This window comes from Dermacentor albipictus, unplaced genomic scaffold (genome assembly GCF_038994185.2).
Source record: "Dermacentor albipictus isolate Rhodes 1998 colony unplaced genomic scaffold, USDA_Dalb.pri_finalv2 scaffold_14, whole genome shotgun sequence".
Lineage (NCBI taxonomy): Eukaryota > Metazoa > Arthropoda > Arachnida > Ixodida > Ixodidae > Dermacentor > Dermacentor albipictus.
Window position 1 is genome coordinate 494,494 of NW_027225568.1, and position 19,062 is coordinate 513,555.

At 45.3% G+C, this 19,062-nt stretch overlaps 1 protein-coding gene across 1 annotated transcript in view; it reads left to right on the plus strand.

The window, feature by feature from the left end:
• The window catches only part of LOC135914757 (cubilin-like), a 294,278-nt gene that overhangs the window by 203,323 nt on the left and 71,893 nt on the right, over window positions 1-19,062 (plus strand). The window contains exons 16-20 of the mRNA XM_065447679.1: window positions 5,070-5,202; window positions 5,279-5,410; window positions 6,973-7,117; window positions 8,754-8,878; window positions 10,965-11,093. Coding sequence (XP_065303751.1) covers window positions 5,070-5,202; window positions 5,279-5,410; window positions 6,973-7,117; window positions 8,754-8,878; window positions 10,965-11,093 — 664 coding nt within the window. The remainder of the gene's footprint in view (window positions 1-5,069; window positions 5,203-5,278; window positions 5,411-6,972; window positions 7,118-8,753; window positions 8,879-10,964; window positions 11,094-19,062) is intronic.

Here is a 19,062-nt window from a genome sequence, read left to right on the forward strand (position 1 = left end):
CGTGTTATCAATGAAAAAGTCGATGATATGCTTAAACGTGGTGCCCCTGGTCTTCTCCTGTTGTAGTTGTGCGCAAAAAGGATGGATCTATCAGGCTCTGTGTAGACTATCGCCGCGTCAGTAAGATAACTTGAAAGGATATATACCCATTGCGGCGCATACATGATGCTCTCAACTGTTTGCAAGGGGCAGAGTATTTCTTGTCTTTGGATTTATGCTCGGGTTATTGGCAAGTTCCAATGGCCGACCTTGACCGACCGAAGATGGTTTTGTCACTCCTGACAGACTGTATCAGTTTAACGTCGTGCCATTTGGATTGTGCAAAGCCCCGGCTACTATTGAACAGATGATGGCTAACATCCTTCGTGGCTACAAGTGGAATACCTCTCTCTGCTCCCTTGATGACATCGCTTTTTTATCGAGATTTTTCAACCCACCTTGTTCGTCTTCCTGCGATTCTCACGTGCCTGATTTCTTCTGGCCTTCAACTGAACAAAAAGAAGTGCCATTTTGCTGCACGCCAGCTCACGATACTAGAATAAATCTTCTCCAAGGAGGGCGTTCTTCCGGACCCCGCGAAGCTCCATACCGTAGCCGAATATCCCAAGCCCAATTCCATGAAAACGCTTCGAAGTTTCATTGGGCTGTGCTCGTATTTTCGTCGATTTGTGCGCGACTTTGCTTCTATCACCGCGCCTCTTACCAACCTTCTGACAACCTCTAGCGGCCTGTCTGCTTAGTCATGAGCGTACGATCAATCTTTTCTGAAATTACGACGCTTACTAACGTCGCCAGGAATCCTTCGTCAGTTTCACCCCAATGCGCCTACGAAGGTCCATGCAGACGCCAGCGGCGTCGGACTTGGTGTAGTATTGGCTCAAAGAAAACCAGAATACCAAGAATGTGTTGTTGCTTACGCCAGTCGAACCCTCCAGAAAGCCGAATGTAATTATTCCGTCACTGAGAAAAAGTGCCTTGCCATCATTTGTGCTTTGGCTAAGATTTGTCCGTAACTTTACGGCCACTCTTTCAACGTCTTCATGGACCACCATTCTCTAAGCTGGCTCTCATCGCTGAATGATCCCTCGGGACGCCTTGATCGTGTGGCGCTTCGCCTGCAAGAATATGACATTTCGGCTGTGCACCCGATCTAGCCGCAAGCACTCGTACACTGATGCGCTATCCTGCTCACAGCTAGTGTCTGACACAGCCTCTCCGTCAGCATCTTCGGCTCCCTTGTCGCCTATTAACTTCGTAGACATGTCGTCGGAGCAACGCAAGGATGCATTGATTTGTCATCTCCTTAATTTTCTAACTGATCCATCAGCTTATCCAGCTCTCCAACGCCAAGCTGCCCACTTCAGTTTTTGAGACGATCTCCACAAGTGGTTATATTACATGTCTGATGGTGGGAGGTGGCTGCTAGTAGTACCACGCCACATGCGAACGAAAATCTGCGCTGCTTTCCACACCGGCCCGCAAAGCGCTCACACCAGTGGTCTCAAGACCTACAACCGCCTGCGTCAGTGCTACTACTGGCACGGAATGTATACATTTGTGTGTAAACACATACGTGCTTGCCTTACCTGTCAGCGGCGCAAGGCTCCACCTCCTACGCTTGGCCAGTACACTTCAGCCTCTCCCTTGCCCGGCTCGTCCATTTGACCGCGTCGGTATTGACTCATACGGCCCACTTCCCTCGACCACCCCTGGAAATTAGTGGATAATTATCGACGTGGATCACCTCATGCGTTACACAGAGACTGCAGCTTTGCCTACAGCGTCCTGCGCCACTGTGCTCCCCGTGAATGCTTGAGCGACAGAGGACGTGTTTTCCTGTCTGCTGCTATTCAAGCCTTGCTCGTTCAGTGCAACAACATTCATCGCATGACATCTGCATACCATCATCAAACGCATGGGCTGACTGAATGATTTATTCGCACTCTAGGTGATATGCTGCTAATGTACACCGCATCAAACCAAACCAATTGGGACACCGTCCTTCCATTCATCACTTGTGTACAACACCGCTACACTTGCGAGCGCAGGATTCTTGCCGTTCTTTCTCTTGTACGGACGCAAGCTACCATGCACGCTGGACACTATGCTTCCATACACGCCTGATTCCTCTGAATGCATTCCAATTTCTGGTGTGGCCAGGCACGCTGAAGATTGTCAACAATTGGCCCGTTCATTGACAACTAAGGACTAAGGTCACCAGCAGCTAAGGCGGGACACTGACTGACCTCTCCCTACTTTCACAACCGGAGCCCTGGTTTGGCTTTGGATTCCTCCAAGTGGTCCTGGGCTTTCCTCTAAATTACTGGCCCAATATCATGGGCCCTACCGCATCCATGCTGGGACGTCTCCAGTCAATTATGAGATTGAACCTTTAACACTGTCCGAAGACTTACGTCGTCGTGGTGGGCAAATCGTCCATGTGAGTCACCTCGAGCCCTATTATGACCCCGTTATACTGTCGACGCCTTAAGCTACCAGGATGGCTACGCTATTACCTGGAGGCCAATGAAATGAAAAAGGCAAGACGACGATGCAGCAGCCTTGCAAGCAAGCCACAGCGTTCGTGGTAGCCACACAACCCGAACTTGCGCTTGCCGGATTTTTGGCCGCTTGATGCTCACCGTTTTTTGATGCTCACCTTTGACTTTCCTCGTCGTTCCTTGAGGTCTAAACGTCATGGACGGTCAACGGGCGGTCAATAAATCACGTGACAAGGGCAACATTTGACTCAGTCAACTAAGAGAACAGAGTTACTTCAGGAAGGGATACCTTACTATGGATCACATCCATGTCATCAATCAGGTAATCAGGAAATTTGCAGAGTGCAATCAGCGTCTCTATATGGCTTTCATAGATTATGAAAAGGCATTTGATTCGCTAGAGACATCAACAGTCATAGAGGTATTACATAATCAAAGAGTACAGGGGGCATACATGAATATCTTAGAAAATATCTACAAAGATTCAACATATACCCTGGTTCTCGACAAGAAAAGTAGAAAGTCCCTATAATGAAAGGGGTCAGGCAAGAAGACACAATCTCTCCAAAGTGATTCACTGCATGTTTGGAAGAAATATTCAAGCTATTAAACTGGGAAGGCTTAGGAGTAAAGATCAACGGCGAATATCTCAGCAACCTTCTGTTTGCACATGAGATTGTCCCGTTCAGCAACACTGGAAACGAATTGCAACAAATGATTGAGGACCTTAACAGAGAAAGTGTTATAGTGGGGTTGAAGATTATTATTCAAAAGACAAAGATAATGATCGATTACCTGGCAAGGGAACAAGAGTACAAGATCACCAGTCAGACTGTAGAGTCTGTGAAGGAGTACGTTTATATAGGTCAATTACTCACAGGGGAACGTGATCAAGTGAAGGGAATTACAGAAGAGTAAAAATGGGATGGAGTGCATACGGCAGGCATTGCCAGATTCTGACTGAGAGCTTGCTGTTATCATTGAAAAGAAAGGTGTAAAATCACTGCAATTTACCAGTGCTAACATAGATGGCAGAAACATGCAGGTTGACAAAGAAGCTCGAAAACATGTTAATGACCGCGCAAACAGCGATGGGCGCAGAAGTGTTAGGCATAACGTTAAGAGACAGGAAGAAAGCGGTGTGAATCAGAAAGCAAACGGGGATAGCCGATATTCTAATTAGCATTAAAAAATGGAACTGGGCAGGCCCTGTAACGCGTAGGATGGATAACCCGTGGAACATTATAATCACAGAGCGGGCGCCAAGAGAAGGGAATTGTAGTCGAGGGCGACAGAAAACTAGGGAGGTAATGAAATTAAGCAATTGGCAGCTGCAAGTTGGAATGAGTTGGCCCAGGCCCAGGGTTAATTGATGATTGCAGGGAGAGGCCTTCGTACTGCAGCGGGCGTTAAAATAGGTTGATAATGAGTACCAGCAGAAGATGTACTGCTCTATTGTTGCGGTGCATGCGAAAAAGTGACCGCAACCGCTGTCGTGTTTGTAGTAGTAGCGTTTCCTTGCCTTTTTACGTCGCCTGTCCCTTTCACGCCCTACGCCCATGTATGCGAGCTGGAAACGAAGAGTGGCAAGGTTGCTATTTACTCGTTTCATGACTGCATCGGTTCTACCAATTCTCTGCCTTCTCTCCCTCCCTCTCTCCCTCCCTCCTCTCTGCTATTCTAACTACCTCGCCTTTGGACTGTTGCAAGTTAGTACAAAGGTAAGCGCTGCAGTTTCTGCAATGCTTTTGCAGGAGGTCACGGATAATTACAACCGTAGGAAGGGTAGTGACGACGCCCAGGTAGCTCCAGAAGCCATTGTGCACATGCAACGCGTTGGAAAGGTCCAAACGAGTTTCTCGCTTCGCCTTTCCTCCCTGCCACACTCGTGCCGTGCATATGCAAGCTCTGAACCACCCCGGACGCGGCACGCGAGGCAGTTGCAGCAGAAGCAGCAGTGGAAAACTCGAAGGAGAAAGCAAAGAAAGCTTCGCTTTAAAATTTTATTTGGCACAAAAAATAGGTAGTACGTCGAAGTTCTCAGTTGAGGCCTCGCTTGCGAAGCTTTTTAGTACTCTAGTGACGATGGCCTCTTTACTCTCTACTCTCCTCTACACCTCCCACTTTTAAACAGACCGTCGACTGACTAACCATAGCAACCTCATCGAAAGTCGAAATGTACCAAGCGTGTAAACTAGGCGAATGTTTACATACCGTGACGTGCCGCATTAAAACAAAGATGCAAACGCGTGACGTGTGAGTCTTCGTGCGTGCTATGTTTGGAGGCACCCTGGCTTTACAATAAACAACGTTCCTCTTTACTCGTCTGCGTATTGCATAGGTACTCTGTATGGCTATGCCCGCGCGCGCATCCCTGAGCGTGCATGCCATTCGCTGGCGTGGTCACCCTAGCTGTGAATAGGGGGTTGATATTTCGCTGATACTTAGCTGAGGGAGATGGTATTTCGCTGTAGATAGATATTACGGCAATGCCATACGCCCGCTTGTCAGTAATGACTCCTTTCAGTTTCTGTAAAAGCTGGCGGATCTGTCTTTCCGTGCTCACAGGCTTCGCGCGACATCTGCAGCGTGGAGTTCACCTTCATCGACTTCGATGTAGACAAGGACAACGAGTGCTTCTCGGACTTCCTCGAGATCGACGGGGAGCGCGTGTGCGGTGTACTGCCTCCAGGCTCCAAGAGTGAGTCTTGCCTGTTACGCCAATTAAGAGTTTCATATTGAACGAAACCGCTCAGTACCAATTTTTCGCTGCCCAGGGTTGGTGCATTTTAGCAGCTCGCAGATGGTCTTCCGCTTCCGGTCCGACCAGGGCGGAAGCCGGCCCGGCTTTCACATCAAGTCTCGCCAGGTTGAGTGTGGCTCGCGACTGCCACCGGTTACGGGACTCGGTAAGCATTGATGTTGCCATAGTTTTATTTTGGGAGCAAGGAAAGTAGGAAATCAAATTACCACAGAGAAAAGCGGCATTACTCACGCATAGGAAATTAGAGGGATATGAAAGTGTAAAAAACGGCATTTCGGTAAGTACTATATATTTTCTTCTATATCAGCACCTGTCCTTGCGCTTAATTTTTTCTTATGCTCTTACCATGTTCACAATACTACGCGGTGCCACACCGTATATACAGAGACGCCTTACGTCTACTGCTGTGCGAGTGATCACTTTCTCCTTCTGCCTTCTCCTTTCAATCCATTATCCCCTCTCCTCCGAGCAGGGTAGCTAATCGGACGTCCTTCTGTTTAACCTCCCCGCTTTTCCTTGTTTGTCTCTGCCTCATTATTCCTATTGCTTGTTTATACTATGCTTTCTATATTTCTATTGCTTGTTTCATAGCGTTTCCTACAAAAATTACTAGAGGGAACTCTGGCGCTAGTGTCTACGGGAGCTGCAATGGGAGCGGTTGTCCCAGCATGGGAATTATGGGAAGTACATGGATTTGCCTAAACTTCGTCCTTTTGGCTTCAAACGGCTTTGTGACTTGGTAAACCCGTCATTTTCAACAGCATATTGCGCAATAAATAATTAAATAAACATCATTAAAATTGCCCGATGGCAGGATTCGAACACAGGGACTCTAGCACGGAAGCCCGATATTGAAACCATTAAGCCACGAACGCATGTATCGACAAGCGAATGAAAAGCCCTTATGAATTTATCGCGGGCATGCCAGTGCCTTGAGACGCTTGGCGCGTTTCGATTTGGCCACCTGCAGAAGCTCAATCGTTGCAATTAATAGCAATTGTACGCGTTCCCGGCGTCTTCTGCACTTCGACGAATATAGATTGCGCTGAAATATACGAGAATAATATTTATGAGGCGTAATACACAAAGCCACAAGAACGTTTGAATCCACAAGCACGAAGATCAGACAAATCCATGTACTTTCCATCATTCCCATGGTAGGACAATGACTGCAGCGCCAGAGTTCCCTCTAGAAATTTTTGTAGGAAACTCTATGTCTTGTTTGTTCTATGCTTTCTATATATGAGCAGACGTGGTAAGCGGTGAGTTTGTCTATCATGTGTGGCTCCCCTGAATGACGGAATGATTGTAGCTACAGAACTGTAGGGTTTGGCAGCGGGATATCAGCACATTACCGCAGGACAAGGCTGCAACTTCGGAAATCGGGACGTTCACTTGTAGGTAGATATATGCTCAAGCTGATACGAACCAACGTGCACCACGTGGATAACGTTATATGCCGGTCTACTTGAACATAAGCAGGTCACTGGCCACAGTCAAAACAAAATGACTTTCCGAGATCCGTACGGAACCCTTGTTCACGATGGCAACAAGGAATACGAACGGATCCTGACACGTCATTTTTTTATCCACTGCGGTCATTGACGTACTTCTTTTCTAATGATTTTACCTGATCAGACCATATTCCGTCGAACCCTCGACAACATAAGCCTACGTCTATTTGAAATCGTCATTACCTCGGTGCAGAGAAAGCTCCGGTCCTGGGAGTGCCATGTATGTACGAGTTCTGTGACCAGAGTGGCGTATTCTACAGCCAGGGATTTCCGGGTCCTTACCCTAACCAGATGTCCTGCACTTATCGCATCATTGCCGCGGCCCCCGACAGATGCAGGTAAGGCCATGTTTTCTGACAAGTGTCAAGTCAGTGTTTGGTTGTCGACATTGACTGAAGCATCGGCACTCATTGATGCGATGTCTTGAAAGTTCAGTCGGTTTTTCGTGAATAATTTCCCATGTTAAATAAAATGGAGCGTAAAAAACGCTCTGAACCTATGTCAAAGAATGAAAGCGGCCATTGCAAAGCCAGCATGATTCATTAGCTCACCAATGAACCTAAGTTCAGAGGAAATCCGGGAGACGGACGTATATTAATGAAAGGCCAAGTTGCCACACACGTCATTGCAGCTTGTTACCACAAAGAAAGCTCAAAGATGAGCAATGAAATTAAATTAGACTTTCGAAACAAACTCGTCGTGATGTGTAAATTGTGGTTGTTGACAATGCCGTACTTAATATGCAGGTTCTCGTCATACCAGAGCAGCTAAACGGCATTGAGCTTGGTGAGCCCCTTTGTGGAAAACAACCAGAGATAACTGACTGCTGATTGCTGTCATTTTGCAGTTACCTTGGCAGGAGATGCACCATTGCTTTAACCCTAAAAACACGTATTGTTTGGAAATACAGACAACTGATCACCCCTCACCGGAGCAGTCAATGGACCACAAAGTGAAATATGTCATTCGTAAAGAGAAGAAAGAAGTCTGCCAGAAGGTATCGCTTCTGGCCTAGTGTATTCCATGCTGGGAGGCTAGCCCACGTGCAAGTAATGTGCACTGGAAGCTGCAACAACGATAATCAAATCCTGACTAAATTGAATAATTCACGTAGGTCAGCACAAAAGGCCTACCTGCCAAATCTCCCGAATTTTTCGTAAAATTTACTAGTTTTTCTTCGTTCTACGATTCTACGAATATTGCGTCAAGTTTAGCGACAAATAGATTCTCCCTGCGAAAGAGCTTTAAATGCGTAGTAAAAATAATGCGTAGAGGAATTAAAATTTGATGGTGCCTTTGCACCCGCGCTCTCCTTATTATGCGGCACGAAACACCATAATTAAGAGGAGTGTTTGATTACAGCAAGTTTATTTAGGCCATCTCCTAAAACAGGGGAAATACCCGCCGTGGTGGTTTAGTGGCTTTGGTGTTGCGCTGCTAACCGAGGGCGCGGGTTGAAATCCCGGCCTCGGCGATCGCATTAGGATGGGGGTGAAATGCAAAAACGTGCATGTACCGCGCATTGGGTACCCGTTAAATAGCCCCTGGTGGTCAAAGTTAATTCAGATTTCCCCATTATAACATGCTTCATAATCATATATTGGTTGCATCATGTAAAACCTCACAAATACAGCAGGCGAAATTGAACAGCAAAGTCGCTGGAAGAGTCACTGAAATCTAAAACAAACAGTAGATTGATTTTGAGTTTGTACTGTTGTTCCTTGTTTTCTTTCTTTCACAAATCTTTGTTAATACAATGCGCATGTACCCCAAAAAGTGTGTGTGTTCAGTGCAAACTTCAATAAAATGGATACTATCACCCTTTCCGCCCCCCTCTCATGTCCGCGAATTTTTTTTTACGAATAATACATGTTCTCGGGCACGCAAGTGTGAAAAATGGACAAAAGAAGAATAATAAAATTGAAAATTTCGGTACACAACCTGCTGCTGCCCTCTCCGCTGTTGTGTGCGCAGGGTGGAGCTGTCGTTCATCCAGTTCAACCTGCACTCAAACAACCGCCCGGACGACCAGTGTGGCGCAGACTTCATGGAGATCAATGGCGTCCGCTACTGCAACCGCCAATTGGAGGGACAGATACGTGAGTGGTCGTGTTATTATGCGAATGCCGCCTTGTCAAATTCCTCGGGCCGGTCATATAGAGTTCTGCCCGTCGCGCCATTTATCGCGAAGGCGATGTGAATATAGGCAGCATTTGCACACAGAAAATATACATAAAACACCTCGGGGTTGACGGCTCAAGGGAAGTTGCATCGCGCTATCTTCGTTGACAAATTCAGCCCTAGTTTTAATGGATAGATATTGAAAAAGAAGCACATTATAAAAAGTTTGGCCCCAGTTTGTTAACGCGTGGACTACTTTGGAACGACCATGTCCGGCATGCGCAATGACTCCGAGTTATTGGCCCGGGTGTCATGCACAGTGTCTCCGGTGGGGGGCGCTCACAGAAGACGCGTAATATTCCAAACTCCGACGTTGTCTCTGCTAGTATTCAAGAAGACTGCGTATTGTGAAGACGTTACATGGCAGCAGCCGCACTTTACTGGCAGCTTCTTCTCGGAAGCTCTATCTTAAAGGTACAAAAGGGAAAATATTATATCGAGCTATATTCGGTAATTAGGCTTCTGTAATAATGAATTCATCATTCGCAGCGAGCACAGAGCTTTTGTATGCGACAAAATGACGGAAATAAAAAAAAAGATTGCTTGACGGTTACAGTACTCCCTAATTTGAGTAATATTCGAGCGCAGCTATATATGTGTTTTCATTTCGCGATACATTTGCTGGCGCAGACAACCTGTCTCGTGCGGCACATTGCACACGGCATGAAGAATGGTGCGACTGCTCGCTAATCGAGAGATCGCAAGAGAAAGCGCATGGGTGACGCGTAGGCGCGATTCACAGCAGCCACCGCAGGCAACCTCCGCTGATACAGCACTTTGTTTCCTCACAGACCATGCGTGCTACTCTGGCGCCATCATAGCCATTGTCGTCGCAAAGGCCCTCGCGAGCGGCACTACGCTTTTTTCATGCTTCCGCCATACCCTCCTCCTCCGCTTTCCTCTTCACGCTCTCTTCACTCTCGCTGCTTTTTTCATCCCCCGCTGCGCTCTGTTCTTGCTCTCATCTTTCGCTGTGCTCGTTCGCTCAGTTATGAGGTAGGACGCCCTGTGCCCTGTGCTCTAAATATTCGAGTGGTGCCACCTATATAATTAACTGCGCTTGGTACCTCTCATGTGACGTCAGCACTGGCTAAATTACAAAGAATAGCAGAGAGGGACGTCACGTGAGGATTACTGCAACTCATTTGCTTTGGCGTGGGCGTTTCAAATAGAGAAGCATTATTGGGATATTCAGGGACATTTTTTTGTTTCATGCAAGAACTACTTGGACGCAGAAAATAATGATGGGCCAATGGAAGAAAATTCTACCGATATAATTCGGCTTATTATTTTCCTTTAGTGTATCTTTCATCTTTCTTGATGGAAGAAGCGCGCAAGAGCCGCGAGAAACATACATTGGCCTTGGCATTGCTCCGCGCCGTGGCGGTGGCCGAGTGCATTTTTCGTGCAGTGGAGACGGTACCTAGAGACAAGGCAAAAGCATGTGAGCACGGGAGCGGCCGAGTTGCCCGCTATTTGACTACCCACCGTTGCAAAGGACCAGATGGCAATGCAAGCCATGGATTACAATCAACTGATCTGCTGCTGCCAAAACACAGAAACCGTACACTGTGTCACTGCTTTTCAGCAACAATATGAATTAGGACTGGTTGACTGTATAACCGTCAGGAAGCAAAGTGCATGAAATGAAGTGAGGTGACAGTTCTATAGAGTGGGCGCGCATCACGGGAGTTTCGTAAAGCAGGTTCCGAAGTCCGTGAGCATATGACAGAATTCTATACACACGCAGCATGTCGTGGCAGTAGCAAAATGCACATTATACTATAACGCTCAATGCGACGTAGGTAAAAAAGCGATGTAAAATGCGACGTAGGTATACATGCACAATTGCTCCGCCGGCATCTTGCACTTCGATATGTCTGCGCTGAATTAATATGCCTTGGCAAAACTTGGGTGCATAAGAACCCGTGTTTGCGGTGTCTTAAAATGCTTATACTCGCTGATGGCTTCAGATTAATGACCTGTTTCATTTGTCAACTGCAGGCATCTTGGACTTTAAGGGTCCCCGCCGTAGCGTGACAATGCATTTCATATCCAATGAACACGATGCCGGGAAAGGATTCCTCGGCTTCTACAAGCAACTCGGCTGTCCCACGGGGGAAGGAGGTGACGGTAAGTCCCGCACGCTACACGCGATCGCTGTGCGGTGAGGACTTTGCTCGTAAGCTGTATCCTTGTTAAGAAGTTCGCAACAAACAATTCTACACGATACTACTTAGTTTTACGCGAACAAACGATACTCGAACTTTCTTCTGTTGGTACCCCTTTAAAGGAACACTAAAGGGAATTTTAATTTTAATTGATAAGTGTGTGGACTAAGTCGCCTACATCACTAATTCACTACTATGTCAGTGTCCGGAACTGCAACTTATTTATAAAAACGCAAAAAGAGAGAACACGGCTGGTGACTCCATCGGCGCTGGCAAAGCACGGCGTGAAAAGCACGTGATTAGTACCGCCATATTAACGCGAAAAGCTTAAGTGCCTCAGGAGTCGAAAAATCCTTTGCCCAGCGTTATCCTAAAATTGACAATCCGGCGTTATGGCACAAAATTCAATGGAACCAAAATTGATGGTGCCACTCATGACCATTGGCAGGAGTCGAACCTGCAACATTTGGTGAGGGTGAAATCCACGATCATTGGTTGGACCTTTGGTTGGAACTCACGACCTTTGGCGCTAATTAAGGCAAAGATTATTAAGGTGCAGTTATAAGATAGAATTAAGACACTCGAATCCATAACCTTTGCTGAGAGAAAACAATAGGAAGTAACAACGCATTCGAATGAGAATGTCAAGTCATTTATTCAGTGTCTCGTGAGTGCGCAGGCTTTCGCCTTCATCATCAGCGTATGCTAAAGTGACTGTCAACTTTTTTTTTTACAGCGAATCAGTGTATGGCTAGCCTATTCGTCCGTCCGTGTGTCACCTGTACGCCGAAAATTCCTCCGGCGCAACCACATGCGCATGCGCAAAAAAGAAAGATAGAGAGGCGCGCGATTGGCTGCACTAATAGTGACGTCGTTTCTCTCCGTCACAGCCGAGCGCTCATGCAGCAGTTTCTCTCCGGCTTCGGCCACGCGTCATACGTACTCCTGAGGAGCAGGCAGCTCCTCAGTAGTACATCTACGCCTCCTCAGGAGTACAAAAGAGGTCGTCTACACCGTGTCGATATGGCATCCCGGGCACAAGAACAGGCTCATGCAGCCGAGCGCAAGCAGCAACTGCGTACCGAGGATCCGGCAGCCTACCAAGCCGTCTTTTATTCAACCGTTGGGATTAATACTGTGATAAACACCAGGGCCGGACGTTTGAGCTTCACTGAATAACCATCTGTACGGAGTGCTTGGGAGGAGTTTTTTCTTAATTGCACAGGCATTCATGAAGAGAGTGTCATGCTATTTTCATAGAAAGCATTTTGAAGCCATATTTGCATCTCCAATTTTGAATCTGGAGTGCATTCTAGAAACTGTGGCACTAGCACGGTGGTATTCGAAATTATTCAACATGCGAGAGCGTGCATGGACGATGAGCAGCGCAGGAAATTGGGCTCGATGTTACTGACTGAACATAATGTACGATAGCGCGATTTGACGTGATGCAAGGCATGGGTAACGCACAGACCACAGATGGATGGACGTGATTGGGAGCCTGCACTGGTACGCTTGCCAATTACTCAAACAAATTTTCATTTGAATGAACAAAAATGTTTGTTGACAGGTGCTTTTCCTGGCACTCGAAAACAGCGTTCCGTCTGTGACACGGGCCTGCTCTTTGCGCTCAGGAGAGAGTTCACTCAAGGAAAGAGCTATGTATTGACTTAATGCGCAAGCTCGCCCACATCCATTTCCAGTGGGGCTGGTAGGTAGCCGGTGCAATACAGCCAAGCCAAGCACGATGCATCCTCGCAGATCTGGTAGCACTGAATGTAGTAACACCAGCACCTCGCTCGCGACTGGATGATATTGTTATAGGTGCTGGGGAGCGAGGGAAGTAGCAGGAGGCTTTTTTTTTAAGCCGCGTTTTCAGTCAGACATGTAGGGAATATGAGCTCACATCATAGGCACATCCACTGGGGGGGGGGCAAGGGGGGCACTTGCGCCCTCCCCCCCCCCTACTGTCAGAAGTGGGGGGGTCAAAGTATGTCATGGCCCCCTCACTTTTGAAAGTGGCCGAATTCGGCTGCTTGCTGTAAAGTCCAACAAAAGTAGAGCTGAAGCTAAATTTTCTTTTCTAATAAAGAAAGGGAAAGAGAGAGGAGCCATTAAGAAAAGGCAGAGCCACTACTTAAGTAATGCTTTTCTTTGCTACGCATCCTCTGCTTGGACTTCAGGGATTGTCTTTTGTGCCTTCTCGGAACGCCCTTAGCGGACGACGCGCGGATTGCCATACACGTTCGCGTTGCAGAGAACGCCTGGCGTTGGGCAGTTCCTGCAGTACCAAATGTCAGCTTGCGCTACTTCCATCATGCCCAGTTTTTTGGGACAGCTATATCGGTATTCAAATAATGTTTCTACATTTAACAAGCTTGCGAGGGGCCGGTTCGGATAAAGCACTAATTAGCCGTGCCCAGTGATTACGTGCCTTACGGCATGAAATCATGGGATTATCAAATGCCGGAACTATTTATCTCTGTCCACAGATAGCCTAGAAAGCGTTGTATTCTCCGTATGATATCATAAAAAGTTTATTCAATCTCTTACAGGTATAACTGTCGAATTTAATTGGGAATCACGACTTATCGTAGATAGGCTCGTGAAAATGACATTGGTTAACGTGCAAAGCCGTTTGAACACCAATTTTTTCTAAAGGCAAGTATCGCTTCACAATTTGACGATTTCATTTTCAGGCTGTTTCTAAATAAAACTTACACTATTATATGTATCCTGGCAGGAGGAAACATAGCAGATATTCAGTATTTTAACAATATGAAGGCCACTTTTTGGTGACGTGTACTGAAAATTTGCACTCTGTAGGTTGCTTATGTGCTCTGAAAACAGTTACTGAATAATAGATTCGTGCCAATTTTTATGCGGTTTACATGTCATTTAATTTCCTCCCCCGGTATCCTCGGTAAACTATGGGGTGCACAGTGTATTCGAAGTACGAAACAATGTTCTGAGAGACCAGCGAGATATGTTTGGTCTGTGTAGCTTCATTACAGCCTTTGTAGAAAGTTGCTCATTGAAGCGTTTCAGGGTGTCGTACTGCCGCAAATAGAAATGTTTCTCAGACTTCTAAAACAACAGCACGAAAGACGGTTGAATTCGTGTGAAAATACAGGGAATTGTAGGCGCAATGCGTTGCGCAACTTTCACTTTGCTGCGTTAAATTCAAGTGTTGCGGGTAATTACTAATCCTTCGTTTTTTCATGTATTTTACGAGATTGGTAGTTTGTTTCTCCGGTGTCCTCGGTGAGCTAGACAAGGCATCTTGTTTATATCTCGGGAAAATGAAGGAAATGGTGTGGCCAATGTTTAAGCAATGTTCCAGATGGGTGGGTTACATGCGCATTTTCTTGCAGAACTTGTATGCAAGTGGTCCATATCGTTAATAGTCTTTTTTACGAGAGCTGTAAAACTTAGTTGGCTGCTATGCATAGTTTCAACAGCAACTGATGTGAAATTTTGCAAACACAAGGGGAACAATACGCCAACTTTATTTGCGATGGTAAATGAGTGTTGATCAACTACAACGTTAAAATAATTGTAAGCAAATGTTAGAAGGTATCACGCGGCTGATATTACCTAGGCTTCCAGTTTCTCAAGAGAACTCTGCGTTTCAGATATTTCTACTTTGAAGAAATAGCCAGCATTTTATGTGTAATGTGTACCGTAGTTTTAACATTTCTGCTCATTTAGAGGTGATACGAATAACTATTAAACCTTCATATTTCTTTCTTTTTACTTTTCCTGCGTGATACATTAGTTTCATCTGGTGCCCTCAATAAGCAAAAGGAGGCCGCTTCATTATGTTGGGTAACTAAGAACAAGTTAAGGGGTGATGTGTAGGTGAGGCTCAAAATAGATAAGGAATTGGGGCTTTCACAATAAATTCCATCTTCAAGAACTCTAGGGTGTTATGAGCGTGTCTAACCAGCCGGGAAGAGTTGAGCCCGCTGCCTTGGCAGAAATATAAAAACCACAAAGATAAAATTTAGCGAAAATTGGTGGTATGCTATGGAAACACTCTGTGTGAGGATAAACGCGGTTGGATCAAACGCAGCCTTTGTAAAAAAATTCTTATTCAAGTGGCAGAACATGTGATATGGTCGCTATCAGCTATGCTACCTAATGTACCAACATATCTGTTGGGTAACACAGGTTTATATATTGTGCAAAAGGGATTGCGGCACGGCAACTGCAGTATGTCACCAGATTTTTACGTTCCTGGACCCAGACTCGTTGCAAATAATTACTGCGCCATCGTTTTTCTATCCCTATTTTCAGGCGTCATAACATGCTTCGTCTTGGTTTGAGCGATGCCCTCGTTGAACTAAACAAGAAATTTTCGCTATATTTTGGGGAAAATAAAGGGCGCGTTATGAGCAATATGTAGCTAAACTTTAAAGACAGGGGACTAATTATGAAATTTGCAATAAATTACGTATATAAGCGATCTGGAACATTATGAATCTGTTTAGCGAACAACAAATTTATGCCGTTGCGTTGAACTGTGAACTCAAGCGATATCAAATCTAGTGGGAATTGAGTCGGGTGGGGGCAGGGAGGGAGGAAGGACACCATGGCAAATCATCAAGCCAGCAATGAACTAGCCCTTCTAAATCTCTTAACGATGCTAAATGCCATGGCGATGTAACATATGTGTTAATGACTTACTGGCTTTTTAAAAATTTCCTACAAGTGCTTCAAAGCATTACATGCGGGCAAGTTTTGAAGCGGGACAGTCACATACAGGGTGTTTCAGTGAACACTTTCAAAAATCTTTAAAGGTTGCCTGTGGCAGATATCACAATTCTAGTTCATGAGCTGGTCTACTAGAAGCGGCGGACAATACTTGCACAAAAAATTGAAATTCAAAATCGACTAATTAATAAAAGATCACTAATTAAGTTTCTAACTAATTACACTATGGCCCATATTGCAATTTACAAATTCTAGCCGTGGAGTTCGCAAGGCGAATGCACTTGGAACGAATCTTCAAGATGACACCAGTTTCGAGATATAAATTCCCGAAGTTTGTGGAGAAATGCATTGGCGTTCCAGTTAATTTCTTAACAAAACGGTGTTTCATGCACTGAAGCACACAAGTAACTGGAACGCCAATGCATTTCTCCACAAAGTTCGGGAATTTATATCTCGAAATTGGTGTCGTCCTCAAAATTCGTTCCAAGTCAATCTGCGTTGCGAAGTCCACTGCCAGAATTTGTAAATTGCAATATGGTTCATAAGATTATCAGCTAAAAGTTAACTAGCGAATGCTTGTTAATTAGTCGATTTTGCATTTCAATTTTTTGTGGAAGTGGTGTCCGCCACTTCGAGCAGACCGGTTCATAAATTAGAATTGAGCTATCTGCCATAGGCAACCTTTAAGAAATTTTGAGTGTTTGATGAAACGCCCTGTATATACAAGGGCAACTTTTAAAGTATGTGATATAATTAGAAGAAACTCAAACGTACTGCGGCTGTTCGAAAGAAACGCCTTCGCCTGGAATAAGCTGCAATTTTTCAAGGTCGCACACATTTGCTGTCTTTTTTTGTTGTGAATATTGAAAGTAAATTATGTTGATAGTACTTCGTTGCGTATAACCTCAAGAATACGATTACGTAACCTAGCGATACATTTATGCTGTGAACTTAAACACCAAGTACAATTCCTTGCTTAATTGTTAAATTTCTTCGTCGCACTTGTCCATTTCTTATGCGTGCTGTACTGCTGCAACTGGGCGGGATCCTAGGCCTCTCTGAGGCACTCGTTGCCTTTTGTTCCTGCACCTTCTTGTAATCTTGTATACTTGCAAAAAATAAATGCAAATAAAATAATTTTTCGGGGCCTCATGGTTCACCACTGCGATATAAACTGACAGGAGCACGTCCTGGTTTTTGTCACCCCTTATTCTGATAGCAATTATATGGACACTCCAGGCGCAATTTTGTCGCCGTCGACGTTGTGTTCCGTATGAATTCCATGGACATAACACCATCGCCGTGCGCCGTATGCTGTATGTTCCAGTGAAAGTGTGCGAGGCTGAGCTGATGACAACGGCTCAATCTCGCGTGCGCAAAGGCGGAATGCGGGGAGGAAGCGCGCCATCTTCCGTTGTGTGCAAAGAACCGGTGGGATGGGATGTAGGGGGTGCGTTGTACTTCGACAGCAGCTGCGTATGGGGCGGCCGCACGCGTTCGCGCGGGTTTTGTCTTGACAATGATCAGCTTTGGATGTACAGTCTAGGTGGGCCCACGGCTTGTAGCGTTGCGTCGGCTGTGTTCTCGTCGTTCAGTTTGCATTGAAGAGATAGACAGCATGCATGAAGGTCAGTTCGCTCGCTGCTGCTGTCGCCCTTCCTCGCGCTGGCGTTTTGACGGCGAGTGTGCATGTGTGCCTGTGTGCGCTGACACCGTGATTGGTAACTTAGTTACGAAGCGAGTGTTTACAAGTTTATACAGCCGATCAAACTGCTGTCTCCTTACTTATTATGGCTACCTACTAATCTGCAATAGCAATTCGATGTATATATATATATATATATAGATTAGTCATATCATAGGAAGCCAACAAACACTAACACCAAGGACAACATAGCGGAAATTACTTGTGCTATATATATATATATATATATATATATATATATATATATATATATATATATATATATATAGATTAGTCATATCATAGGAAGCCAACAAACACTAACACCAAGGACAACATAGCGGAAATTACTTGTGCTATATATATATATATATATATATATATATATATATATATATATATATATATATATATATATATATATATATATATATATATATATATATATATGTATGTATATATATATATATATATAATGAGAAGCCAACAAACACTGACACCAAGTACAACATAGGGGAAATTGCATGTGCTTAATAAATGAAATAAAGTAATGATAAATTAATGGAAATTAAAGTGGATGAAAAAACAACTTGCCGCAGGTGGGAACCGAACCCACAACCTTCGCATGTCGCGTGCGATGCTCTACCAATTGAGCTACCGCGGCGGCGTTTCCCCATCCACTTTCTTGGGTATTTATGTGTACTAGTAGAACCCTGGGAGTGTTAGCCAGCGCCCCCACTCACAGACCTTGGCGGCGGACGTGGAACGTCTTTTTTGCCGCAGGCGTCACGAGAACGTGATCTTTTCGGGTGAAGGCAACTGGTCAATCAACCCACATATGCTACCTGAAGGCATCAATGTTGCCGGATTCGAGACCCTCGTTATGTAATAAACGAGAAGAAAGGGGGTTAACCGAGGGACCCGATAATTATTAGTCATATAATGAGAAGCCAACAAACACTGACACCAAGTACAACATAGGGGAAATTGCATGTGCCTAATAAATGAAATAAAGTAATGATAAAATAATGGAAATTAAAGTGGATGAAAAAACAACTTGCCGTAGGTGGGAACCGAATCCACAACCTTCGCATGTCGCGTTCGATGCTCTACCAATTGAGCTACCGCGGCGGCGTTTCCCCATCCACTTTCTTGGGTATTTATGTGTACTAGTAGAACCCTGGGAGTGTTAGCCAGCGCCCCCACTCACAGACCTTGGCGGCGGACCCCGGGTATATATATATATATATATATATATATATATATATATATATATATATATATATATATATATATATATATACACACATACACATCCGAGGTCTGATCGTTAGCGGTTTGCCCCCCCCCCTCCCCTCCACTCGAGAAATAGTTGGTACGCCACTGGCTCAGATATTCAGATGCAAATAAACGAAGTATACAGTCGTCTTCGGTGTCACTTCAAAGTTGGTATGAAAATGAAATGGACAAAAGCGGCGACGTCCCTCCACCGCCGGGCCCGGAGCTCTCCACATGGGAGGAATGGGAGACC